At 34.7% G+C, this 27,028-nt stretch overlaps 4 protein-coding genes across 5 annotated transcripts; 1 reads left to right on the top strand and 3 right to left on the bottom strand.

Moving 5' to 3' along the window:
• The first annotated feature begins 51 nt into the window (after nucleotides 1-51).
• Nucleotides 52-4,591, top strand: LOC123671543 (synaptic vesicle glycoprotein 2C-like). Its single transcript, XM_045605451.1, has 11 exons — nucleotides 52-177; nucleotides 333-536; nucleotides 815-977; nucleotides 1,038-1,213; nucleotides 1,910-2,094; nucleotides 2,163-2,335; nucleotides 2,451-2,589; nucleotides 2,641-2,755; nucleotides 2,820-2,979; nucleotides 4,301-4,428; nucleotides 4,494-4,591. Exons 1-11 carry the CDS (start codon nucleotides 105-107, stop codon nucleotides 4,544-4,546), a joined length of 1,569 nt encoding a protein of 522 aa, XP_045461407.1. The 5' UTR covers nucleotides 52-104; the 3' UTR covers nucleotides 4,547-4,591.
• Nucleotides 4,592-11,998, bottom strand: LOC123671545 (synaptic vesicle glycoprotein 2B-like). The gene is made up of 11 exons (XM_045605453.1): nucleotides 11,385-11,998; nucleotides 10,504-10,713; nucleotides 9,187-9,349; nucleotides 8,950-9,128; nucleotides 7,453-7,637; nucleotides 7,258-7,388; nucleotides 5,519-5,660; nucleotides 5,295-5,409; nucleotides 5,080-5,239; nucleotides 4,894-5,021; nucleotides 4,592-4,754 (listed from the first exon to the last, which is right to left on the bottom strand). The coding sequence occupies exons 1-11, from the start codon at nucleotides 11,452-11,454 to the stop codon at nucleotides 4,702-4,704; spliced, it is 1,536 nt and encodes a 511-aa protein (XP_045461409.1). The 5' UTR covers nucleotides 11,455-11,998; the 3' UTR covers nucleotides 4,592-4,701.
• On the bottom strand, nucleotides 11,869-18,250 carry LOC123671544 (synaptic vesicle 2-related protein-like). The gene is made up of 11 exons (XM_045605452.1): nucleotides 17,986-18,250; nucleotides 17,195-17,398; nucleotides 16,923-17,085; nucleotides 15,377-15,555; nucleotides 15,137-15,321; nucleotides 14,931-15,085; nucleotides 14,737-14,878; nucleotides 14,565-14,679; nucleotides 13,878-14,037; nucleotides 13,558-13,685; nucleotides 11,869-12,319 (listed from the first exon to the last, which is right to left on the bottom strand). Exons 1-11 carry the CDS (start codon nucleotides 18,047-18,049, stop codon nucleotides 12,267-12,269), a joined length of 1,548 nt encoding a protein of 515 aa, XP_045461408.1. The 5' UTR covers nucleotides 18,050-18,250; the 3' UTR covers nucleotides 11,869-12,266.
• Nucleotides 18,251-19,491: 1,241 nt separating this feature from the next.
• LOC123671547 (synaptic vesicle glycoprotein 2C-like) lies at nucleotides 19,492-26,345 on the bottom strand. Of its 2 annotated transcripts, none has more exons than XM_045605456.1 (11): nucleotides 26,191-26,345; nucleotides 26,022-26,086; nucleotides 22,076-22,237; nucleotides 21,854-22,016; nucleotides 21,679-21,800; nucleotides 21,198-21,439; nucleotides 20,858-21,045; nucleotides 20,391-20,656; nucleotides 20,174-20,333; nucleotides 19,757-19,884; nucleotides 19,492-19,695 (listed from the first exon to the last, which is right to left on the bottom strand). In XM_045605456.1, the coding sequence occupies exons 4-11, from the start codon at nucleotides 22,012-22,014 to the stop codon at nucleotides 19,637-19,639; spliced, it is 1,326 nt and encodes a 441-aa protein (XP_045461412.1). In that variant the 5' UTR covers nucleotides 22,015-22,016; nucleotides 22,076-22,237; nucleotides 26,022-26,086; nucleotides 26,191-26,345; the 3' UTR covers nucleotides 19,492-19,636. The 2 variants fall into 2 exon arrangements, with proteins under 2 accessions (XP_045461412.1, XP_045461411.1); XM_045605455.1 differs by having other exon boundaries at nucleotides 26,022-26,078; nucleotides 26,191-26,337.
• Between the last annotated feature and the right edge of the window lie 683 nt (nucleotides 26,346-27,028).

Raw genomic sequence — 27,028 nt, forward strand, 5'->3', positions numbered from 1 at the left:
TCTTTGTTTGAACTGATGATAATGTTCAACACCTCGATAATAAAACATTTTTTGTTCAATCAATACGCTGCGATCTTAACCGAGGTAGATTCGTGATAGATAAGATGTTGGACTTACTGAAAAAACTTTTCAAGAAGAAAAATATTGAGGTAAAAATTGAAAAAGTGGAAAGCAAAGGTAGGAAATGTATTTTTTTTTATTGATGAAACATATAATTGCAATTGAGTAGTGCCAAAAATGAGTAACTAAACCTAGAGTGGGAGTATTATCATCACACAGAGATGAGATGAAGCAATACCAAATTGTTCAAGTAAAACTATGAAATTTTGTAGAGTATGAAGAGGCAGACTTTGAAACCGCAATTTCATCAGCAAGTTTTGGAAAATTCAACTTGCTGATAATCATTCTCGCCATACCAATGTGTTGGACAACAATCTTTGAAACAACTACAATGTCCTACGTATTCCCAGCAGCTCAATGTGACCTCAACTTGTCCTTAGAAGATAAGGGTCTCCTGAATGCTATAACTTATGCAGGTGAGTATTGATTAACTTAATCTAGTATTACACTAGGCCTTTTTGCTCCCTATTTCTGAGCCTGACAGTGTGTGCCTATTTTTGAAGCCAGAAAGTAAGGTTAATAATCAATCGAATTTTCCCCTCAAAATGCAGGTAGACCAACCCAATTCTTATCTGCCTTTAAGGTAGTAATTATGTCAGAAATAAGCACAGAAATAGAAAATGAAATACACCAAAGAAAGGCCTAGTGTAATAAAGGGTTCAGAGAGACTCTTCAAGGGTTTTTACCTTTTCAGGGACTTTCGTCAGTGCCTTCGTATGGGGTTTCCTGTTCGATACGTTTGGAAGGAGAAAACTGCTGATTGTAGGCTTCTTTCTCAATGCTATATTCGCTGTTCTCGGAAGTTTTTCCCAAACGCTAGAATTTCTGATGGTTATGAAATTCATGGGAGGATTTATGTAAATGTTTCGAAATTCTCGATCTCAGTGCTTTAATCCAATAAACAAGTCGTGTTCTAGAATGTCAGGTCCGTTTGCTGCTCTAACGACATACCTCTCGGAAATACACTCTGTATCTTACCGGCCTAAGGCACCTATGTTGCTGGGTTTGTGGAATGCCGCTGGATCCCTGTATCTTCCTCTACTTGCTTCGTTTGTGCTTCCCTTGAAGATCGAATGGAAGATAGGACATTGGGGTAAAGTAAATTATGGAAACCTTTCTTATTTCCAAATTTTTCAAAATTCAAAATTGATTATTCGAAAAAGACTCTTATAGAGTGTACCAAATGTAGGAGTTATTGAGCTATTTGGTCCTTCCGTTACACTTCTGATAGGTTATTGTGGTAAGATCTATATCACATCATCTCATTCTCAAAGATAGATATTAAAAGTTATTATTGTCGAATGGATATAGAATTCATCGAAATTTAAAAACATTCGAATAAAATCAACAGCAAAGAAAAGACAACAATAGTCCATCGCACCTGCTTAAAAGTGTAAGAAGTGCAGAGGAAGAACCATATAGCTTCGCCTTCTCCGGTCATGATTACAGTTCTAGATATTCAATTTTGGATATCGTCGGCTAAGAGTGTAATTCTGCTAAGTCCATTTTGAACAATTTCACAGGAGACCAAAAAAACCGTACAGTACAGTGTTATAATAATAATAATAATAAGAGAGTTTATTCATGAAAATACATTCAATAAACTCTATTGAATGTATTTTCATGAATAAACTCTCTTATTATTATTATTATAACACTGTACTGTACGGTTTTTTTGGTCTCCTGTGAAATTGTTCAAAATGGACTTAGCAGATTTACACTCTTAGCCGACGATATAATAAACCATGAATGATTGTATATTTGAGAGAACATCATGGATTTCTTTCAGTTTTCCACTCTTGGAGCCTCTTTCTCCTCATCAACTCCATTCCACCAATAATGAGTGCAGCTATTTTCGTATTCCTACCAGAAAGTCCAAAGTTCTTGATGTCCCAGGGTAAAAATGAGGAGGCTTTGGAAGTTTTCAGGATGATTTACAGTATGAACACAGGAAAACCAAAGGATACATATCCAGTAACTATGACTTCATCTCCTTCTGTTTTCTTGGATGAAACAGACAACAAAAACGTTTTGAATTTAAGGTGAGAAAACTGGTAAAAGAACGTGGAGAAATCGAAGAAGTTGAAAACAAAGAACGAAAGAGTTTGGTCAAAGGTGTTAAAGATGGATGGCAACAAATGCGTCCCCTATTCCATGCACCTTTCCTGAAGATTTTGCTCTTGGTGTGCTCAATACAACTTTTCATGACAATGAGGTAGGAATTTTTTGGGATATTATATAATATCTACAAAAATTTCACAAAGTGATGAATTTGTGAAATTATTCAAAAGTACGTCAGTACTTTCTTCATTCAATTTCTGTGTTTTCAGTTTGAACACCTTGAGATTGTGGTTTCCCCAGCTCTTCCAAGCAATAACAGATTACAAATTCAAGTATGGAAAATCATCTACTCTATGTGAGATGCTTTCTGTCTTACACCCAAAAGAAGAAGAAGATGAATGTTTCGTGGTACGTATCCCTATGTAGCTGAGAATGAATTTTTTATTCCAAGATTTCCAGAATACTGATAATCTTGAGGTCTATCGGAACTCAATGATAGTGTCCATAACCCAAGTTTGCTCATATCTTCTGGCCGGCAGTCTTGTAAATCTGTTAGGCCAAAACTTTCTGTTGAGTGAGTATAGATATAACATATGTATGTGTAAAAAGAATTGACATTAAGTATGATGTATTTTCAGATATTGTGAGCCTTTTGTCTGGTTCTTTTGCGGCAGGAATATATTTTTCTCCTAATAGTGAGATAGCAACTGCACTTATAGCTGGATTCACAAGTCTGGCTAGTATAGGAACTAACGCTATACTTATAGTAGTGGTCAACTTATTTCCAACAACTTTGAGGTAAGCTTCAATGAAATTGGCAACACTGTATATTTTAGAGTTGCGTTGATTTGTATTTATATTTTCGCCTTTCAAGCTTCTCAGCACATTCATAAATCATTTTGATGGTCGTGACCTTTTCAATACAATCGAAAATCTTATTTCTAATTCATGTTCCAATAAAGATGCCGTAATTTGATTTGGCCTGACTTGAGTACATGAAAAAGCTTCATACTTTTATTTGTCTAGAAGTTATTGTTCAGAGAAGGTAAAAATGAGCAAGAAGCTTGAGTTTCTTGCTCTTGTTGAGAATAACATTAATTCTTTTTATACACTGCGCAAAAAAACTTATTACACTTTATGGAAATCTCAAATTTATTCTACAACTGATGGTGTTCTCAATGATAATTATTTTTATCAGAATTATGCATGCATATGTTATCCATTTTCAACGTTTTTCTTCAATACAGATGTTTTTTCCCAGCAGGAATAAAAAAAGATGAGATTATCAGATTTTGAATGTATTGGCTCCATTCTGAAATCAGTTGTTCTCGATCAATTCTAGTGATCAATAGTTTTTCTTTCGTTCGATTTTCTACACTCGATCGCTGGTTTCGGGGGAGGATCGATTATGGTATGGGGTGGAATATCTTTGACTGCTCGCACAGACCTAGTGGTCGTTTATAATGGAGCTATGAATGTTGATAGGTATATAAGGAACATTCTTGAAGAGCATGTAGTGCCATTTGCCCCATACATTGGTGAAAATTTCATTTTTATGGACGATAATGCCAGACCCCATCGTGCGCGCATCGTTCAGGAGTACCTAAAAGAGGTTGAAGTCTCTCGAATGGAATGACCAGCAAGAAGTCCAGATCTCAATCCGATTGAGCAGGTTTGGGACAACCTCAAAAGAAGGCTGAGAAGTTCAGAAAATCATCCAGCTACTCTTAATGACTTAGGAATCCAACTCAGAGAAATCTGGGAAGGATTAGATCAAAAAATTTTAAAATCACTCATTTTGAGTATGAACCCTCATTGCCGAGCTGTAATTAACGCAAAGGGTGGAAATACCAAGTATTAAATCACTTATCAGCATTCCAGTATTTTGAAAATTGTTTATTTCTCTTCTTTCGCATAAGATTCGGTGAAATCCTGAATTTTTCTTCCATTTCATGTGTCTTGTTTCGTTCAAAACCTTCCCGAGAGAACATAAAAAATAAGTTATAAAGTCAATGTAGAGTTAACTTTCATTAAAATTGAGATTTTCAGAATGTGCGTTAATTTTTTTGCGCAGTGTATTTTCGTCAGAAATTGATGCCTCAGAGTGTTTATTTTGCAGGACTATGACTGTATCTTTGGCGATGATGTGTGGTAGAGGAGCTGCAATGTGTGGAAATATAATTTTTCCATATCTTTTAGAATTGGGTTGTGGCCCACCTTTTTTCAGTGCAGCTTGTATTATGTTCTGTGAGTAACTTAAATTCCTAATACGAAGTTGATAATCATGTCATGACTAACTTTATTTCTTTCAGTGAGTTTCATATTATCACTACTGATTCCGAAACAGAATAAAAATTTTATATGAGGATAATTGTTCAAAGAGAATAGTTGGAATAAATAATATGTTCTGTTTGTGTTTTTCTTCTAAAATTGTATTTAGGGCACACTTAAAATATAATAAATAATCAACACTTAAATTATCTTGAATCCACTGGAATTCTTATCACAGGAAATGATGCATTATTTCAGAGTTTTGTTCTGCTTAGGAAGAATCATGGTGAGAAATGAACAAGCTGGAAAATAAAAAAAGATTGAAGAAATATAAGGAAAATACAAATCCTCGAAACAAAAGACAGTGAAGTTAAAAAAAATAGAGTAATTTTCAGCCAAAATGTTGAAAGTATGAAAAAAATGTTTGCTTGTTATACTTACAGAAAACTAAGGCAGACATCAATATGAAGGGTGGTTCACATCCCATTTTTATCAAATAAGGAAAAGCAATATTTCCCAACATGGAAGCTATTCTAGCAAACATAAATGCTAGAGAGAGAGATGTTGTTCTGAAAATGTAATACAATGTTTTTAACTAAATTGGAGAATATATCGTAAATTTTTCACCTTATTGAAGTTGGAAATAGATTAATAACCACTAGAGAAGTAGTACTTGTTGTAATACTGCATAAACTGTAAAACCCCGCCATAAATACTGTAGAGAGTAGACTATTTGGTGCCAAATAAATTCCTATTGAGAATAATCCAGCTAAAAAACCTGCAATTGCTGCAAGAAAACATTTTTAATATTAGATTCATGAGGATCTATTTGCAATTATCACCTAGGAGTTTATTCTGACCCAAAACATTGACAAGAGATCCAGCTACCAAACAACCAATCAATGATGTAAGACTAACTGTCATAGCGTTGTAGTAAACATCGGAATTTTCAAAATTCTGAAAAAAAAGTTTTTGTATGCTTATGCCATCCACAGAAGATCCAGAAAGACCGAACTCTCTTTTTTGTAGAGTAAGTTTGAAAATAATAAGAATGTAAAAAACCTACCACAAAACATTCTTTTGTTTGACTTCCATTACGAAGAATGCTAAGCATTTCGCATAATGAGGCAGATGTGCCATTGTTGTAGTATTTGTAATCTGTCATAGCTTGCAATAATTGTGGTAGCCAAAGTCGGAATGTGTTGAAGCTGAAAAAAAAATAGATATGTACCTAACGGGTGTTTTTTTTTGAGGTATATAACTTTAACATTAGCATTACTGTTCAAGATGGCGACCGATTAAACAGCTGTCAAGTGATTTATTCTCAGTTTGGTTTGGCAATTTATAATGAATAGACTCACGCCTGAACAACGCTTGCAAATAGTGCAGTTTTATTTCGAAAATAATGGTTCTATGCGGAATACGTATCGCGAACTACGTCCATTATATTTTGTTTAGCGACGAAGCGCACTTCTGGTTGAATGGCTACGTCAACAAACAGAACTACCGCATTCGGAGTGAAACTAATCCTCAAGTGTATGTCGAAACACCGTTACATCCAGAAAATCTGACTGTTTGGAGCGCTTTATGGGCTGGTGGAATCATTGGTCCGTACTTCTTCAAAAATGATGATGGCCAGAACGTTACAGTCAATGGTGATCGGTATAGAGCCATGATTACAAACTTTTTCATTCCTGAATTGAACAACCATGATGTCCAGGAGCAGTGGTTCCAACAAGACGGCGCAACATGTCACACAGCTCGTGCCACAATCTATTTATTGAAAGACATGTAAGGTGACCGCCTCATTTCACGTTTTGGACCTGTGAATTGGCCTCCAAGATCTTGTGATTTAACACCGCTAGACTACTTTCTGTGGGGCTATGTGAAGTCATTGGTCTATGCGGATAAGCCACAAACCCTTGACCATTTGGAAGACAACATTCGCCGTGTTATTGCCGATATACGGCCACAAATGTTGGAAAAAGTCATCGAAAATTGGACGTCCAAATTGGACTACATCCGAGCCAACCGTGGCGGTCATATGCCAGAAATCATATTTAAAATGTAATGCCACAAGATTATCTACCGGATAAATAAAATTTATGTCAATTGAATAATCTATCGTTGTTTCATTGCAATTTAAAGTTCTATAGCTCTAAAAAAAAACACCCTTTATTTCCATGTAACATTGTACTCAATACGTCCCGAACCTAAACAGTATATCATATAAACATTTTTCCGTGAAAGTTGGACTTTATCGGTCAACATAGTCACCTTCAAGAGTGACACATGTACTCCAAAGCTTCTTGAACCTTTGAATACCTTTTCTTTGCTTTCGAAATGGGCTTCAACCTCGACAATCACTTCTTCATGAGAGTCAAATTTCGTTCTCTGGAGCATATTTTTGAGGTCTGCAAAAAGCCAGTTCAATTGTTTGGTCGCTTTCCACTTGAATGACGCTCTTTTTGGCTCAGAAGTGTAATAGTGAATTCAAAGTCATCCACTGTCAAATATCAATACAGAAAATCATGTTTACTCCAGAACAAAAAGCAAAGCACCAAACATTGTTCCCAGCAGAGCTTTCTCATGGACTAATGTTAAAGCAAAATAGTGAATACACTGCCTTGTGGCCAATTTCCATTTAAGATAGCTGAAGACCATTTCGTGGATTTTTTTGTAATTTTCTCAACAACTGCCAAATTCGGATGACCAGAGATTTCAGTATCGTCGGAAGTTCTTCAACCACGCTTTAAGTCCACCTCAAAAATTGATATGGCATTGGCGGTACCATTTGTGACTCACCTTGTTGTAATTAGTACCTGAAGACAACAAACTACAAGAAACAGTTTTAAGTATTGCCTGAACAAGTTACTACAATTCTTGAATGAAGATGATACATCTTGATTAGGTTTCTCTTGGACTAGTAGTTTCACCTACAAACAAATAAGGTATACAAGTTGCTCTAGTATTATTTATATCCGTATGAAGTTTACTTACATGATAAGTTTCCTTAGGACACCCGGTATTAATACTATAGATCTTTTTGAAAACTTCCAAAGCTTCGTCATTCCTTCCCAAAGACATTAGAAATTTCGGACTTTCTGGCAGGAAATACAACAGAAATGCTGCCAATAGTGAAGGGATGGCATTTATGAACAGATACAAACTCCATGAATGAAGAACTGGAAAAACAAAATGTAAGTATGTAACAAGGGCGGAGGAGTAGGTACTGCTGGTAATTCTGTTCAAATGATGAATGAATATCTTACATTCCCATTTTCCCATCAATAACAGAGACGTCATTCAACTTTTCAAATTTATTGAACATTCCTAGAATCTGATGTTAGTTATGATAAAGTAATTGGCTAAAAGCATTCGAATAATTATTTTCGTTGATCAGATAGGGCTGATGCAGTGATAATAAAATGGATTATCTCTTATTACTACTAAAGGGTGTTTTTTTAGAGCTATAGAACTTTAAATTGCAATAAAACGAGGATGGATTACTCGATTGATATGAATTTTATTTATCCGCAAGATAATCTTGTGGCATTACATTTCAAATATGATTTCTGGCATATGACCGCCACGGCTGGCTCGGATGTAGTCCAATCTGGACGTCCAATTTTCGATGACTTTTTCCAACATTTGTGGCCGTATATCGGCAATAACACGGCGAATGTTGTCTTCCAAATGGTCAAGGGTTTGTGGCTTATCCGCATAGACCAATGACTTTACATAGTCCCACAGAAAGTAGTCTAGCGGTGTTAAATCACAAGATCTTGGAGGCCAATTCAAAGGTTCAAAACGTGAAATTAGGCGGTCACCTAACGTGTCTTTCAATAAATCGATTTTGGCACGAGCTGTGTGACATGTTGCGCAGTTTTGTTGGAACCACAGCTCCTGGACATCATGATTGTTCAATTCAGGAATGAAAAAGTTAGTAATCATAGCTCTATACCGATCACCATTTACTGTAACGTTCTGGCCATCATCGTTTTTGAAGAAGTACGGACCAATGATTCCACCAGCCCATAAAGCGTACCAAACAGTCAGTTTTTCTGGATTCAACGGTGTTTCGACATACACTTGAGGATTAGCTTCACTCCAAATGCAGCATTTTGTTTGTTGACAGAGCCATTCAACCAGAAGTGCGCTTCATCGCTAAACAAAATAAAATGGACGTAGTGCGCGATACGTATTCCGCACAGAATCATTATTTTCGAAATGAAATTGCACTATTTGCAAGCGTTGTTCAGGTGTGAGTCTATTCATGATGAATTGCCAAACCAAACTGAGAATAAATCACTTGACAGCTGTTAAATCGGTTGCCATCTTGAACAGTAATGCCAACTTAAAGTTATATACCTCGAAAAAAAAACACCCGTTATAACTAGTATTCAAAATTACCAATTTGGAGGGCTATTTGACTAGTTATTAACGAAAGATGGTATTCGCTTCCTTATTATCAGAGTATCAGTTGAAGATACTCACCGAAGTTGTCAGCTACTGAGTGTTGGAAGTTCATTGGTAAAATAAATGAAGCCAAGAAAGGCAGGTAAATTCCACCAATAGCAAATAAAGCCCCCATCACCAAAGGTATTCTAGATCGGTACTTGGCAACATGGAGTTCTGATAAATAAGGTGTCAACGCAGCAAAAGGTCCTATAATCCTAAAAAAATGTATAAAAAATATTGGAGGTATGTGGCTTAAATTATACCTATAATTACATAATGCCTCCCATGAATTTTGTTACCATCAGAAAAATAATATCCTGTGATATGGCACTTAGAATGACGAAAATTCCGTCTAAGAAAAATCCGATCATCAGCAATTTTCTTCTTCCATATGTATCGAAAAGGAAACCCCAGAGGAAAGCACTCACTACAGTCCCTGAAAAATATACGATGGGAAAAATCCAAAATACTACACTGCGCAAAAAAATTAACGCACATTATGAAAATCTCAAATTTATTCTACAACTGAAGGTGTTCTCAATGATAATTATTTTTATCAGAATTATGCATGCATATGTTATCCACTTTCAACATTTTTCTTCAATACAGATGTTTTTTCTAGCAGGAATAAAAAAGATGAGATTATCAGATTTTGACTGTATTTGTTCCATTCTGAAATCAGTTGTTCTCGATCAATTCTAGTGATCAATAGTTTTTCTTTCGTTTGAGGAATGTGCCTAAGCGGTAGTTTTGCGAGAAGAAGGGTGGACATACACAAGAATTGCAGAAAGGTTTGGAGTTTCCCATACAAGTGTGTCCAGAATGTTGCAGCGATTCAGGGAGACAGGTATGAATGTCCGAACACCAGGACAGGGTAGACCACGGGTAACAACTGCCATTCAAGAACGTTACTTGAGAGTTTCTTCGTTGAGACAACGGTTTGCAACCGCTCGCCTCCTTCAAAATCAGCTTGAGCAAACTCATGGGGTGCAAATTAGCACTCAGACAATGAGAAATCGCCTCAGAGAATATGATTCAAGGCCTCGTGTTGCGGCAAGAGGCCCAGCTCTTACCCCTGCCCATCGAAGGGCGCGTTTGGATTTTGCGAGAGAGCATATCCATTGGGAAGAGGCTGATTGGAAAAGAGTTCTCTTCACAGATGACTCTAGATTCTGCCTCTATTATTGTGATCGACGTTTCCTTGTATACAGACGTCCACATGAAAGATATGCTCAATGCAATTTCCTGATTACTACTGGTTTCGGGGGAGGATCGATTATGGTATGGGGTGGAATATCTTTGATTGCTCGCACAGACCTTGTGGTCATTTAATGTGTCTTGTTTCGTTCAAAACCTTCCCGAGAGAACACAAAAAATAAGTTATAAAGTCAATGTAGAGTTAACTTTCATTAAAATTGAGATTTTCAGAATGTGCGTTAATTTTTTTGCGCAGTGTATTTTGAAATGAGTTTATGAAACAAAATATGAATATTTTTGGAAGTAGGTACCTACAATATGTCCCACAAATATGGAAACACGACAATGAAACAATAAAGGTAACATGAAACGTGAAAAATGTAAAGTAAGTACCTGCAAATGTAACACCATTCAGCATCCCTTTATCCTCTAATGTCAAGTTCAAGTCACACTGCGCTGCTGGGAAAACGTAAGACATTGTGGTAGTTTGGAACATTGATGCCCAGCATGATGGAAAAGCCACCAGGAAAACTAATACATTGAATTTTCCGAAACCAGTAGCAGCCAGAGCTGTTTCAAAATCTGCTGCATTGCTTTCATCATCTGGAAAAAAAAATTATATACACTAACAGTACTCTGTTTTCTCGATTACAATCTCATTGCCAATGAACATTGACAATATTCGATTCTTTTATTATTTTGTCAAAAGGCATTAGTTATTCCAGTTTAATTTATTTTAATCTGCCCAAAATATTTGAAATGGATAATGAAGATGATGTTCAGATATGTGTGACACCACCAGAGATGGTGAATACTGATTAAAGCCGAATACATCCAAGAATCCTAAAAATACATTTTGAAAATATGAAATTTTTAAAATTGCCATTTTTTCTTTGAATATTAGCATAATAATAGTTGTAGGAAAGTAGTGGAAATACATCAATTTGGCAAAATTGAACAAAATTTTTCAAATTTACCTAAGATGCATGAATACAGAGGACATCCTTTCTGTAGGTCATCTATAATAATTTTGGTCAATGCTGAGGCAGATATCATAAGTGATTTGATTAGCGACGGATCGAAACACTGGATTAGCATATTTTATGGTCTGACTTTGTTCTGAGAAAGAAGGAACGATTTCAGGAAAACAATTGTTTCGAATCAGAATGAAAATTTCTATACTGAAGCAAATATTTCTATTTTTAGCATCACCAGAACCAACGAACGATAAGAACTGTTTTGGAAGAAATTAAAAAAAATTTTTTTTCACTTACGATCTGATTTTGTTTCCTCTCCAGAACTTGTGGCCTTCGAAACGAACAGATTCTTGAGGAAATCCTTCATCCTGTAGCATATCTCTGGGTGTTCCGTGGATTTAGAATAATAATACTGTTGATTACGCGAAAGATTGAGTAGAAATGCTAAGTAATTTATTTGTCGCAATGTTCAAACTTTATCAGCACGATTAAACAGATTTTCGCAACAAATCTCATAACACAGCTTTTGCTCACTGGACTCCTATCTCTTAAATTACTTCTCCTTTATTTTTGATGGATAAAATTCAAATACAATTTGAAGATCTTAAGAAATTCGAATCATTTCTATTCTGTAGCAATCAGATGATATTTCAAAATGAGGTACCTAATTAAGTTATTTTCCATACTTGTCGGTAGTTAACCAAAACAACGTAATCACTACTAATACTACATCTGTTTCTTGAATTTTTGAAGAGGAGAGTTGTAACGGATATTTATTTTGGATAGTATTAATATAGTCAGCACATTCCATTTGAATTACAGGTGATTATAAACACTTTTCAAAGTTTGCACTGAGAACTATTTGTATAAATTGACTTCATACACTCTGCTTGGAGAATACAATGTCAAGATCTTCTTATCTAAAGACTGAAAGTTAGGTACTAAATGTCTACCAAACTTATCAACAAATTCCGAACCCAAACTTTTATTTTTAATGGGATGAACCTGACAAACAAGTTTCTAGATTTTTTCCTTCTAGGGCATAATTTGAATAATTGATTGATTATTTACTATGTTTAGACGTATACTTTTCCTTATTTTCATCAGATTATCACATTGATCTACGTATAAATAATCACTTCACAGTTGTTTATTTCCCAACACATCTAATAGATGTTTTTATGTGAAATTTAGATTTTTTTTCGGCAGCAACATAGTGATGATGGTACATGCTGAAACATAAAATGTGTATAGAAAAAAATAATACAATAAGTATGGAAATAATTGTGAATACAAACAATACGTTCATATTGAGGATTATGTTTAATGCGTCTTAGTAATAGTGTATTGAATAAAGGGTGTTTTTTTTTAGAGCTATAGAACTTTAAATTGCAATAAAACAACGATGGATTATTCGATTGACATGAATTTTATTTATCCGCAAGATAATCTTGTGGCATTACATTTTAAATATGATTTCTGGCATATGACCGCCACGGCTGGCTCGGATGTAGTCCAATCTGGACGTCCAATTTTCGATTACTTTTTCCAACATTTGTGGCCGTATATCGGAAATAACACGGCGAATGTTGTCTTCTAAATGGTCAAGGGTTTGTGGCTTATCCGCATAGACCAATGACTTTACATAGCCTCACAGAAAGTTGTCTAGCGGTGTTAAATCACAAGATCTTGGAGGCCAATTCACAGGTCCAAAACGTGAAATTAGGCGGTCACCAAACGTGTCTTTCAATAAATCGATTGTGTCACGAGCTGTGTGACATGTTGCGCCGTCTTGTTGGAACCACAGCTCCTGGACATCATGGTTGTTCAATTCAGGAATGAAAAATTAGTAATCATGGCTCTATACCGATCACCATTGACTGTTACGTTCTGGCCATCATCGTCTTTGAAGAACTACGGACCAATGATTCCACCAGCCCATAAAGCGCACCAAACAGTCAGTTTTTCTGGATGTAACGGTGTTTCGACATACAATTGGGGATTAGCTTCACTCCAAATGCGGCAGTTTTGTTTGTTGACGTAGCCATTCAACCAGATATGCGCTTCATCGCTAAACAAAATAAAATGGACGTAGTGCGCGATACGTATTTCGCACAGAACCATTATTTTCGAAATAAAATTGCACTATTTGCAAACGTTGTTCAGGCGTGAGTCTATTCATGATGAATTGCCAAACCAAACTTAGAATAAATCACTTGACAGCTGTTTAATCGGTCGCCATTTTGAACTGTAATGCCAACTTAAAGTTATATACCTCGAAAAAAAAACACCCGTTATTTCGTTTTTTTATTTTTGCTTCTTGATTTTTGTGAAATCGAATGCGATATTATGGAGCAATTAGTAAGTAATTTTGATCTAGGGAAAATATGACATACAGCCCTGGCAACTGATACCGCAATGTAATAAATACAGAAATCTAGATCTTGCAAAAATAGAATCTCAAACTCACCAAACCCTAAGAATGTGAAGGATAAGAATGGTGGTAAGCATCCACTCTCTAGCAAAATTGGAAATATCATGTTTCCCAACATGACAGCTATTCTTCCAAAAATCATCGTCAAGGACAAAGCAATTGTTCTGAAAAAAGAATTGAAATCTTAACGATCGGTAAAGAAACATTTGCCAACTGATGTGTGGAGAAAAAAAATTCTGATCTCCTGAAATTTCGATACCGTAGATTCTTATTTTGAAATAATTCTTGATCTTTCTGAAATTTCGATACTTATTTTGTAATAATCCAGATTGATGAATAGACATTGATAGACGCACCTGAGTGTAGTTGGGAAGAGATTCACAATGACCACTATTATTGCATTAACACTAATACTAGCAGTACTGGAACAAGCAGCAATGAATATTGTTGCGGTAGTACCATTTGGAGAATAATATATTCCTAGAGCTGAACACCCAGATATAAAGCTGATGATACCTGGAAATTAATAGTTATTTATAATACAAGTGCAGAAGGCATTGATATTCTTCCACGAGTTCAAAATTCAAAAACGAGCCACGAAGTGGCGAGTTTTGGAATGAACGAGTGGTAGAATGGGCCTTCTGTACGAGTATTATACATTATTTTCTCTAATTCATTGCATTTTCCTTGAAATTAATGAAATATTTCCATAAATATAATTCAGTGATTTTTGCATTGAAAAATGTTGGTTGGCAGAACTAATTTCTTTAAGGCAAATTGATGAATTGACAGATAAAGCCGTGGCGGAAAGTTCGGAGTACCAACATAGAATAATAAAATATAACTATGAAAACTGTGCGTTTCTGATATATTCTCGCACGATTTTGTTCTACAAGATGTGGAAGAATGAACGGAATAACCAAAGAATTAGAGAAAACAGTTTTTTTACATTATATACTCAACTGAACAACAAGATTTTTGCAACAAAGCTGAGCTCTGGAATTTGATCTAAAATTTTGAAATTCTGTAGCTTTCTACCCTACCTAACAATTTATTTTGTCCGATCAAATTGATAAGTCCTCCAGCAACAAAATATCCAGCCATACTTGTGATGCAAACAATCATTGAATTAATGTAAACCTCGAAATTCTCGAAGTTCTAGAAAAAATATGTGATAATATTTTCTCGATGTTACAGCTGATCTAACATACTCACTACAAAACATTCTTTCGTCGTCTTGGCACGCTTCAAAACTGTCAACATATCACATAAGTTGGAAGATGTGCCATTGTTGATGAACTTATAGTCGTTTATTGCTTGAAAAAGTTGCGGCATCCATATTCTCAATGTAAAGAAGCTGAAATATGGATGAATAGTTAAAGATTTCATTTCCATTTGATTTTTCTAACCTTGTTGTCATAAACATTTGAAGAAAGCATACGAGTATGAAGATCTTCAACAGTTTAGGCTCAAAAAGTTCTCGGAGTTGCTTGTATCTACTCACTAAGAAAGAATCTTGACTATCTTCAAGGCTTTTTGGTTTCTCCATTATGAGCTCTTTTATCTTAAAAACATTTGTTCAGATGTTTAAGTGTGGAAAAAGTGCAATACTTACAGGAAACGAAGTCTTTTTTCTTCCAGTATTCAAAGAATAAATTGTTTGAAATACGCTCAAAGCTTCTTCATTTCTTCCCATAGACATAAGAAACTTTGGAGATTCAGGAAGAAAACAAAAAATTAATCCACTCAAAATTGAAGGTATAGCATTGATCAGAAGAAAAATACCCCATGAGTTTAGTACTAGAAAAATGAGAATGTACACAAAATATTTATTGTTTTCAGAATAAGAGCTTACCTAAGTTCTCGCCGATTTTCCAATGTACATTCAGTGGTAAAATCAGAGATGCCAACAACGGTAAATAGATACCTCCTAATGCATAAAATATACCCATTATAAAAGGTACTCTTGGTCTATTTTTTGAGTCATGCATTTCTGAGAAATACGTGGCCAATGCAGCGAAAGGTCCGCTTATTCTGAAAAGAAGATGAAAACCACATGAATTTATGAGTTTTTCAATTTATTGAGTAAAAATGTATAGGGTGTTTTTTTTCGAGGTATATAAGTTTAAGTTGGCATTACTGTTCAAGATGGCGACCGATTTAACAGCTGTCAAGTGATTAAATCTCGGTTTGGTTTGGCAATTCATCTAGAATAAACTCAACCCCAAACAACGCTTACAAATAGTGTAATTTTATTTCGAAAATAATGGTTCTGTGCGGAATACGTATCGCGCACTACGTCCATTTCATTTTGTTTAGCGATGAAGCGCACTTCTGGTTGAATGGCTACGAAATCAAACAAGACTGCCGCATTTGGAGTGGAGCTAATCCTCAAGTGTATGTCGAAACACCGTTACATCCAGAAAAACTGACTGTTTGGTGCGTTTTATGGGCTGGTGGAATCATTGGTCCGTACTTCTTCAAAAACGATTATGGCCAGAACGTTACAGTCAATGGTGATCGGTATAGAGCCATGATTGCTAACTTTTTCATTCCTGAATTGAACAAACTTGATGTCCAGGAGCTGTGGTTCCAACAAGACGGCGCAACATGTCACACAATTCGTGCCACAATTGATTTATTGAAAGACACGTTTGGTGACCGCCTAATTTCACGTTTTGGACCTGTGAATTGGTTTCCAAGATCTCGTGATTTAACACCGCTAGACTACTTTCTGTGGGGCTATGTAAAGTCATTGGCCTATGCGGATAAGCCACAAACCCTTGACCATTTGGAAGACAACATTCGCCGTGTTATTGCCGATATACGGCCACAAATGTTGGAAAAAGTCATCGAAAATTGGACGTCCAGATTGGACTACATCTGAGCCAGCCGTGGCGGTCATATGCCAGAAATCATATTTGAAATGTTATGCCACAAGATTATCTTGCGGATAAATAAAATTCATGTCAATCGAATAAATATATCGTTGTTTTATTGCAATTTAGAGTATAGCTCTAAAAAAAACCTTCACTTTTAAATTTCTGACTACTCAATGATTTCGTCTGTAATTTCAAAATATTGAACCTGGTTTCAAACGATATAAGGTCCGACTTACTGATGATGAAAATGTCAACCTACATTCTGTCCGTCCGGTCATAAGCACAAAAACTTTTCTGTTCTCCTGCTAATTTGAAAACTGGATACGAACGAGATCTAAATTTGTATTTGGTTATCTTGATAAATCATTATATACTATTGACATTATTTTTTCACATGTTCTAAGCCTTTAAACTTCATAAGAGGTATTTCAAAAAAAATTGATAGCCTGATTTGTAACTCTCGGTATTCTCCTATTGAAGAAAAGTAGGTAGATGTGTTTTGTTACTAATCTTGCTTACATGAAGCCCCCTAGGAATTTTGTCATCATTAGAAACTCAATACTTTGAGCAAAACTACTGAGTATCACAAACAAAGCATCCAGAAAATATCCTATCGTCAGAAGACTCCTTCTTCCATAAGTGTCATACAAGAATCCCCATAGGAAGGCACTGAACATCATACCTGAAGATTTGATCAAATGAAAAAAAATATAACTAAGCAAAAACACAACTATCAAACCTTTTCTTTGACTACTTACAGTGTTCAATAATTGGTAGCAAAGATTACTCACCTCCGAAAGTAACACCACTTAACATTCCCTTATCTTCCAAACTTAACTTCAAATCGCACTGAGCAGCAGGAAAAACATAGGAAATCGTTGTCAGTTGAAAAATTGAAGCCCAACATGTTGGAACTGATGTCAGCAGGAGTAAAACATTGAATTTTCCGAATCCTGTGGCTCTTATTGCAGTTTCAAAGTTGGCTTTTCCATGTTCTGTAAATTAGTTTTTTTTGACATTTTATTTGCTTCTATTCAATTCAAGTATACATGATGTATGATAAATAATTGGGAGTATTTTCAACTATAGAATCAAGAGGATGAAATATGAAGATATAACCCTATCCACCTAGTTAAAGTGTCTCCTGTATTTTCAAAATTTATAAATTATTTGTGCCCCATAAACTGAAATTTTTAACATATTATTTTCATATTCGACGGGAATTCCAGGAATTATTAACCCTACTAATTTCTGGATTCAACCAGAAGCGTACGACATGGACAAATGACTGGTTGATCCGTCCCAAATTCTACTCCACTGGCTGAAATACAATTTTGTCACAGTTTTTAGATTACCAGCAGTATAATAGATTTTATCATTCCTGTCGATATATCAAATCATTCTAGTTTACGAGACATAAATAATTTATAACTTTTTGAATAAAACACCCTTTATCTCAGACAGGAAACACATTTTATATAAGTGATATGCAGAATGCATTTTATATTCATTTATATGCTCAAATTCGGTGTACATAAATATGGAGTGCATATAAAGCTTTGTTTTATAATTGTCTACTAACCTTTTTTCTCTATTAGTTCCTTATTCACTTCAATCTCATTTGGAACCTTCTCCACAACCATCATGCTCTCAATCGACAATACCAATTAAACTTTTTTTCCTATTCCTTATCAATTCATTCATTCTATACCTCACATTCTTTTATCTACGTTATCTATAAATATCGTCCAAAATTTGAATCTAACGACAAACATAAGGATATTCAGAACACACAAATTTATTTAAATGAAATAGTATGTGTTTATTTTTTAATTCATACCCAAAAGTAAATAAATTTCAGTGTTTTCATTGAGATACACACACATTCTGAATGGTCAATGAGTATCTAAGTACGTTAAACAATACGCCCTATTTTTATCTTAGTTGGCCTTTCTCATGAGGTTGTGAAATTTATGAAAGCATTCTTGAAGAACATTTATTCTCATGATAAAAAAGTTTCTTATATACATAGCCACCATATCAAGGAGCAATGATAATATGTATCTTTATATTGATAGTTGAGTTTTTTGATAATAGATGGCACAATGAGCGAATCTGATTTGAGTTTTCAGAGGGGTCTATACTCTATACCGTTTTAGCTATCATTTCAAAAATTAATTCACTTCATTTTAGGCTATAGACCATCGATGTATTTGAGTTTTTCACTATTATTAATTTTCAATAGTACGTCATTGTGGAAAATCCTTAGTTATTGAATTTTTTCGAAAGGAAAAAAAGAATTTCATGAATTTTTTATTGAAAAATAAATATATGCCTGATATAACTTCCCGATCAAACATTTATTTCCTATGAATTTTCACATAAAACTACAAAAAGTCTTGTCAAAAGCTGAAAAAAAGTTTTTTCTAAAATTAAAAATGAAGACGTCAAATAGTATTTTGAATTCCTGCATGTGGTAGAAAAGGGATTTCAATCAGAGGAACGTTTGCCTTTGCTTCACTCATCTTGAAAATTGGTGGAATCTCCAAAACGCTGAGGAGGGAGGATTAGTTAAACTTTGGCAGATCACGAGACAGTCACTAGTATGAACCCCTCTCAAGTTTTATAGGTACAAAGATGAATACTAATTGTCTGAGAAAGTTTGAGAAATTGAGAATGAAGATCACGATTTTTCAATATCGATTTTTTTCCTAAATATCTGCTAAATTATATTGAAATGTTTCATCAAGTTATTGGGTATGATCGAATTTCTTTCTGAATATTAAGATACCCATCTTTCATTAAATTAGGAATTGAATAATTGAAAAATATACTTTTTCTGTTTAACAAGTAATACACTTTTTAATAGAGGAAGAGGATTGATCTGGTTGAATGAAAATTAATTGATAATCATAATTATGGAAATTAAAAACGAAAATATTGATCTGAAAAAACTACTATCGTCAATACAGTTGTCAATATATTCCCAGAAGAAGTTTACGAAATATCTGACGAATATGTGATCATTATTCATATCACGAATCATTTCAAGTATCATTCTAACCCCTATTTGAAGAAAAAAAACACATTCCATATAAATAAGTTATATTCAAAAATGAAAATACATATAGATTAAGTAGTCCTTATGGACAATAAAATAAAATGAATAATTAATAACTGAATGTCAGTCATAATTGTCGATACATTTCATCAAGAAATGAGACGAAGAAAATTCAGACTAGGACGAAATAATCCTCTGATTGTGGAATGCCCAAAGTCAGTATACCACTTCCTGTAAAGATAAAAAACAATCAATAAATATCATCTATGTGAAAAAATTTGATTCCACTCACCAACTAGTAAAACACCAAAAAGGTAGATTGGTACGCTGCATTGAATATCAATGAGTGTACCAAATACTATATTTCCAAAAATAGCTCCTATTCTACCAGCTGTAGCTGTGATTGCTAAAGCTGGAGCTCTGAAAATAACAAACATAATATAAAAACTATAAATCACAGTATAATAATATAGGGTTTTACAATAGGAATTATAAAATTTGAAATTATGATAATGGCATACGACGAATTGTGAGTCGATCAACTGAATAATGTTGTTTATGAATTCTTCTTTGATTTCTCTTAGTATTCACAAATGAGCACTGATTTTGATAAAATGTTGCCATTAAAACCACAGAAATTGTATCATTCGAATTGGAAATCCCTTTACAATTTCTTCGTTTTATTTTATGTGGTTATCGCTGTATTTACCTCAAATTTGTGGGAAACAATTCCACAACCACGCAGAAGAGTACAGCTTCCAAAATACTGGTGAGTGCCTCAAATATAGCAGATAATACTAGTGTTTCTTCTGAGCTAGACACCCAGTTCAATGCTAAAGTTGAAAGTCCAGCTAAGAACAAACTAATCACTGGAAACAGAATAATTTAAGTTAGGAACAAGTTAAGATTTACATCTTCAAGCTTACCTAAAACATACTTCTTTCCAAGTTTGGCCATGAAGTAACTCAACGATATGGATGAGGGTATACAGCTCAAACCTATAATGATGGTCTCAATGAACACCCTGTCATTGACAGAGGGTTCACACAATTTTTGTGAATACTGAAGGGTTTCATTGTAGTTGCCAAGCTGAGATACTTCGCAGATTCCAGCTTTCTGGCCACCATGAGAGCTTTCGAAGTTGTTGAATCTCTCGAAAATTTCTGGGAACCACATTATAAGAGTGTAGTAACTGAAAAAAGAGGACATTGGAAATATTGGGCAGAATTCTGAATTGCTAATTCAATGTTTTATCCCAATAATTATCTATTGAAGTATTAGACATGTCAGCATTTAGCCTTAATTCATCTAACTGCAAGGACTTAGTTGCTACTATACAAAAAATGACTTTTCATCCGAATATTTTAATATTATCTTACTTAACCTAACTTACCTGGCCATTAGTCCAAAATCTGAGATCGCTGTTATGCTCAAGTATTTGAGAAAAGGTTGGGTACATAATTCCTTGAGATCTTCCAAGCCACTGATCAAATTTTCTCTCCAACGTTCGAAATAATGAGAATCGCTATTATTTGCAAAACTTTTTTCGTTGTTGTTTCCCTCTCCTGACAGGGAAGTAATCTGGAATATAAATCCCTAAATTACCACATCTTTAAATTTGCAATATCTAACAGAAATTTGTGTATCATGTATTCTTATTTCCAGCAACAAACGAATCTTCTTAACTTATTTTAGTTTTCGTAGGTTTTTTATGTTTGATGTTTCTTACTAACCGGAAATGTGTTGAGAGGCTTCCTAGTATTGATCCTATAGACCCTCTGGAAGACCTTGATAGCATTCTGGTACCGCTTCTTCGAAATCAAATACTTTGGAGTCTCTGGCAAGAAATACAAGCACACCAAGCTTAGCAGACTTGGCAAGCAACAAATTAGCACGAAAATCCTCCAAGGATTGTAAAAATGCAATCTGGCGAAAGTGTCGAATGTGTTCTTATTAAGCAAAACCCAGGCAATACCTGCAAAGACAAAGGAAAAGAATGAGACGGTGAATTATTGCAACATCTGCTGTTTTGTTTAGGATGATGAAAAAGTACGAGTAAGTTGCAATTATCTTACATCTGACTGACATCACTAGAAGAACCTACAAGGAGGAAAAAACTTTGCTCTCCAAGCCAGACAGACTGCAAGCCTACTCTGCATCAGAAAGAAGATTGGTTATTCTTAACTCTACGAGATATATGTAGTTTTTTCTCACCTGGCAAAATGATCATTCCTACATTCCAGAAAAGTTCTAGTCTTCCAAGAACTCGATCACGCTTCTTATTTGGCAAAAACTCCCCTAGGTAGGAGAAAATGATACTTGTGGCACCTATAATTCTGAAGAGGAATTCAATTAATTTAAGTTGCTTTTATTTTATAATCTATCTTACCCAAAACCATTGAAAAACCTACAGATCAGGAATACTGGATAAGTCTGTGCGAAGGCTGATATGAACCCTGCTAGAAAGTCTACTAGAAGAGAGCACATTATCGCAGTTCTCCTTCCTTTGGAATCGGCAACTAACCCCCAAACACAGCATCCAAAAATCATACCTAAAAATTAATCTCGGTTGAAGAATAGTTACGAAAATGTAAAATCTCTAGTATTTTACCTACGAGGGGCGTCGCTGAAAGTTTTCCCTTGTCACTGGAAGACAAGTGAAAGTCGCACTCTGCTGAGGGTAGGACAAAAGAAAGGGTTGTGGTACTGATGGCACAAGTAGCGTAAACAAGGCCACATACCCCAAGAAGGAATCTCTGGAACCTCCCATAGCCTGTGAAACATTAAATTTAATATAAAAGACAGTACTTTTCGGTCGAAAGTACAGGGTGTGACACGTCTATTTTCCATATTTCAGTGGTATCCCAAACTAAAATAAATATGAGAAATTATTAAGAAGAGATCTTTTAGCTGAGTAACATCTCTTGGATAGCAAATGGACGATAGGATGTGCACTTGGTGCAGCACTTTCTTACTGATACAAGAAGGGAAAGAAATTTGGCTCTAATGATTAAGTGCTTGCCGAGATTGAAGCCTATTTCGAAAGTAAAGTCGAATCTTTCCGAAGAAAAGGTATCGAAACCACCAAACCAGCCTATTCTTCCTATCTGCCCCTCAATGATTACTGGCGTTTTTATTAGATAGACCCAAGAATGATTTTTTTGTGTTATTTTTCAATCAAAGTTTGTACAGGATGTCAGCACAAAAAACATAATGAGTAAAAAATCCAATTTTTTTTGGAAATGTTCACTCTGTATACGCATTCTAAAAATTGTTATCACAAAAATGATTTCAAAAAGTTAAGACCATCTCATCAAAAGATATCCCCTAGTTTTTACTTATCGAAAAGAATCTCCAAAACAGTGGACTTCAGACCTGAAATATTTTTGGTTTTTAACACCACCAGGTAGGTCTGATTAAGTATGGCTGATTAGTTGTAAGACACTCTGTATATTCAGTTGAAAAACTGTCTCTAATTTCTCTCAATAATGTCCTATTGAAACCAAGTGGTTCTAAAGGGTGTTTTTTTCTGAGCTATAGAACGATGGAATATTCGATTGACATGAATTTTATTTATCCGCAAGATAATCTTGTAGCATTACATTTTAAATATGATTTCTGGCATATGACCGCCACGGCTGGCTCGGATGTAGTCCAATCTGGACGTCCAATTTTCGATGACTTTTTCCAACATTTGTGGCCGTATATCGGCAATAATATGGCGAATGTTGTCTTCCGAATGGTCTAGGGTTTGTGGCTTATCCACATAGACCAATGACTTTACATAGACCCACAGAAAGTAGTCTAGCGGTGTTAAATCACAAGATCTTAGAAGCCAATTCACAGGTCCAAAACGTGAAATTAGGCGGTCACTAAACGTGTCTTTCAATAAATCGATTGTCGCACGAGCTGTGTGACATGTTGCGCCGTCTTGTTGGAACCACAGCTCCTGGAGATCATGGTTGTTCAATTCAGGAATGAAAAAGTTAGTAATCATGGCTCTATACCGATCACCATTGACTGTAACGTTCTGGCCATAATCGTTTTTGAAGAAGTACGGATCAATGATTCCACCAGCCCATAAAGCGCTCCAAACAGTCAGTTTTTCTGGATGTAACGGTGTTTCGACATACACTTGAGGATTAGCTTCACTCCAAATGCGACAGTTTTGTTTGTTGACGTAGCCATTCAACCAGAAGTGCGCTTCATTGCTAAACAAAATAAAATGGACGTAGTGCGCGATACGTATTCCGCACAGAACCATTATTTTCGAAATAAAATTGCACTATTTGCAAGCGTTGTTCAGGCATGAGTCTATTCATGATGAATTGCCAAACAAAACTGAGGATAAATCACTTGACGGTGTTAAATGGTCGCCATCTTGAACAGAAAAGCCAACTTTAAGTTATATACCTCGAAAAAAAACACCCTTCATTTCTTCAAATACTTGAGATATTGCATAAAAAGTACTGACGCAATTCATCACAATATCTCATCTTGTGATTCAGATTAATCATAAACAAGGAGGGTATCCCTGAAATAATTGAGGGACCTTCTTCAAACCCGAATGTAAAAATTCCATCACACAGCGGAATCGCGTTATTACGTATTATCAATTAAAATTAGAGATAATACAGATTGAATTATGTCAAACTAATTGATAGGTCACCATTGATGTGCCGAAAATTTTCCACTATGAGAAGTGCGGAATGTTCTAAGCTTTTGTTTATTGATTCAATAGAAAGAATTTATTGACCCCTTAATTATTCTAGAATTAATTCTGATAGCGGTGTGTCAAGTTCATCGAAAATCTGTCAGAGTTACAAATGAACTGTTTTCTGTTCGATGGCTCCTAAGTTGTTGTGAATCTTAGAATCCAGCAAATTTTACGATTCGTTATTCCCAACTTTATTGAACTGATTTTCATAATAGAATAACTTCATAATTATTGAACCTAGGTACCCACATTTGAAATTTTCATATCATTAAATATTGAAAATTGTAAATTTAATGTTCTTACTGCTATTGAATTCCACTGGATATAACTCCTAAATTTTAAGTCTTTGAAATCGGTCAAATGGTTTCGGAGTTACTGAAATGTTGTTTTTCATATAACTCTGAATATGTCTATTTTATAAAATTGGAACTTGGTAATTATATAACTCGGCTCAAATTTCGACATTTTCACGATTTCAAAAATTTATGATGCGAAAAAATTTCAACTAATGTGTTAGTGTGGAATTCTTGACAGATGAATAAGCTTTGATTATGACATATGTAACCATTAAATACTCGCACAGTATTGGTGGCGCCATCTCTTACAAAAAACGGGAAAGACTTATTCAGACACCTTATAGTTTTGAGGAAATAACACGAAGGTTTTTTGATTACCGTTCCTCCACAGTCTACAACATAAAAAAATTATTCGTATAAAGGCCTCGATTCTGTTTAATACCTCTTTGATCAGAGAATTCTAGTTATATGCTTATTTAACAATTTTACTTCTCCTTTTTTTAAATAGAAAGTTCTTATAACAAAGCCGGCAAATTCAACAAGATCGATAAAATGATAAAATTTTGACATTTCCCAAATTCTAGATGGCTTAGGAAATAAATATTTATCATAAAGATCGTATCATAAACGCAAATAAGAAGTTCTACGTGATATCAGTTTTCGGAATAAACTACTCCATAGATCGATAAACAAATCCAGAAAAACTTGCAGGAATATTTGAATACTAAGTTCTTAAAATGAAGAAGAAAAACGTTGAAGTTTTGAATATTCTCATGAGGTTATTGAGTGATTGAGCTTTTGGCATTTCATTTAAGAGTTACAGAGTTTGAATTATCAGCCATATTTTTGAATTTCAATCAATCCAATATTTTATTTGAAATAAAAAGGAATTTGAATTGATATGTAAAAACTGCAGTTTTTTTCACTTTCATGTAATATCAAAAACAGTAGGAACTGAACCATGTCCAATCATGATACGCAAATCAATGACCCTTAAAATTGAATTGATCATTGTTTTGGTGTCCCAATCTATTTGTTTCAAGCAATTCTGATATAGTTTTACGTCATGCATAATCATTGAATTTCGTCATAGTTCTGCTATAAATCTTAATGGAATGGGAAATTGAATGCTAATAATTGGAATCATGATTAGATATTCTAGCCAAGAAACGCAAAATAACTTTTTACCTTGACGATTCAAGATATTAGTAGATACTTGAAAAATTATTGCATTTTGATTCCGATAAGAAATGAGTATATGAAATGAGAAAAAAAAACTTATGAAAAAACATATAAACTGCATAGGTTCAAATTAAATTCGTTCGGTAAAGTGTGAAGTCAGAAAGTACTAAATGGTATATTATTGAAGATGCCCTTAAAATGAATAAAATATAACTGGCCTACTGTGAAAATTTCATTGTTATCCCATTTCTCGATGTCAAATTATTCCTTGGAGGATAATAATTAATAATAATGGATATTTTGGTAACTTGATTAATTTGAAATTTTTTTTATGGAATCCCAAAAGATATAATTTCACTTACGTGCATGGTGTATAGCAGTCTCAAAATCAGCTTCTTCGTCCTTGTTAATGTCAAACACTGCAACACTAACGATCATCAAAACAATTTTTCATGAAGAACAAATATGAAGAAAATATAAAAACAAAATAATGAAAAAAATCGAGCTGAAACAATTTGAAGTAGAACGTACCCTGATCGTGAGCGAAACTGAAACTAAGTGTCTTCAACATTATCGCTGAAACTTTTTACATCACTTCAGAATGAGGAACTGTGTTAAATATAGGCACTAAATCGCGAATGATTAAAGATGAAAGCAGAGCTAGATTAAATATCCCATCGATCGATGAAGAGACAAAAATATTTCGTATCAGAACTGTCCTTTGTGATAAGAGCTCGGAAGATTCCGCTTACTTTGTTTATAAAACATTCTAAGAAGTCGATAAATTTTGTTCTATGGAAAATTCAGTCAACGAGGTAAATGCATGGGCATTTGGGTTACTGCGGAGAGAAAATTAGACCCTGGATTTAGTAGGTATCGGAATTGAACTTACGTCAACAGAAATCAGATTAGAATTTTGTAGACACATATTACTTTTCCCGCCTAGTCAGCAAAGTGAGGATGTTTTTGCCTAGACAGCAAAATGATTTTTTTAATGGGAATAAAATATTTCAGAAGCTGTCAAACTAACGGGTGTTTTTTTTCGAGGTATATAACTTTAAGTTGGCATTACTGTTCAGGATGGCGACCGATTCAACAGCTGTCAAGTGATTTATTCTCAGTTTGGTTTGGCAATTTATCATGAATAGACTCACGCCTGAACAACGCTTGCAAATAGTACAATTTTATTTCGAAAATAATGGTTCTGTGCGGAATACGTATCGCGCACTACGTCCATTTTATTTTGTTTAGCGATGAAGCGCACTTCTGGTTGAATGGCTACGTCAACAAATAAAACTGCCGTATTTGGAGTGAAGCTAATCCTCGAGTGTATGTCGAAACACCGTTACATCCAGAAAAACTGACTGTT

The sequence above is a fragment of the Harmonia axyridis genome, chromosome 1 (assembly GCF_914767665.1).
Source record: "Harmonia axyridis chromosome 1, icHarAxyr1.1, whole genome shotgun sequence".
Lineage (NCBI taxonomy): Eukaryota > Metazoa > Arthropoda > Insecta > Coleoptera > Coccinellidae > Harmonia > Harmonia axyridis.

Excerpts from the sequence above, each read along its gene's own strand:
- LOC123671544 (XM_045605452.1), bottom strand. The coding sequence starts at position 18,049 with ATGATGGTTGTGGAGAAGGTTCCAAATGAGATTGAAGTGAATAAGGAA. Across the intron at positions 14,680-14,736 it reads CGACGAAAGAATGTTTTGTA|AACTTCGAGAATTTCGAGGT; the intron begins GTGAGTATGTTA and ends TATTTTTTCTAG. Across the intron at positions 13,686-13,877 it reads CTCTTCCCAACTACACTCAG|AACAATTGCTTTGTCCTTGA; the intron begins GTGCGTCTATCA and ends TTCTTTTTTCAG.
- LOC123671543 (XM_045605451.1), top strand. The coding sequence starts at position 105 with ATGTTGGACTTACTGAAAAAACTTTTCAAGAAGAAAAATATTGAGGTA. Across the intron at positions 178-332 it reads TGAAAAAGTGGAAAGCAAAG|AGTATGAAGAGGCAGACTTT; the intron begins GTAGGAAATGTA and ends GAAATTTTGTAG. Across the intron at positions 2,980-4,300 it reads TTATTTCCAACAACTTTGAG|GACTATGACTGTATCTTTGG; the intron begins GTAAGCTTCAAT and ends TTTATTTTGCAG.
- LOC123671547 (XM_045605455.1), bottom strand. The coding sequence starts at position 26,230 with ATGTTGAAGACACTTAGTTTCAGTTTCGCTCACGATCAGG. Across the intron at positions 26,079-26,190 it reads CAGTTTCGCTCACGATCAGG|TGTTTGACATTAACAAGGAC; the intron begins GTACGTTCTACT and ends TTAGTGTTGCAG. Across the intron at positions 21,440-21,678 it reads AGGAATGATCATTTTGCCAG|GTATTGCCTGGGTTTTGCTT; the intron begins GTGAGAAAAAAC and ends TTGTCTTTGCAG.
- LOC123671545 (XM_045605453.1), bottom strand. The coding sequence starts at position 11,454 with ATGAAGGATTTCCTCAAGAATCTGTTCGTTTCGAAGGCCACAAGTTCT. Across the intron at positions 7,638-8,949 it reads CTCAGTAGCTGACAACTTCG|TTCTTCATTCATGGAGTTTG; the intron begins GTGAGTATCTTC and ends TTGTTTTTCCAG. Across the intron at positions 5,240-5,294 it reads GGGTCAGAATAAACTCCTAG|CAATTGCAGGTTTTTTAGCT; the intron begins GTGATAATTGCA and ends GTTTTCTTGCAG.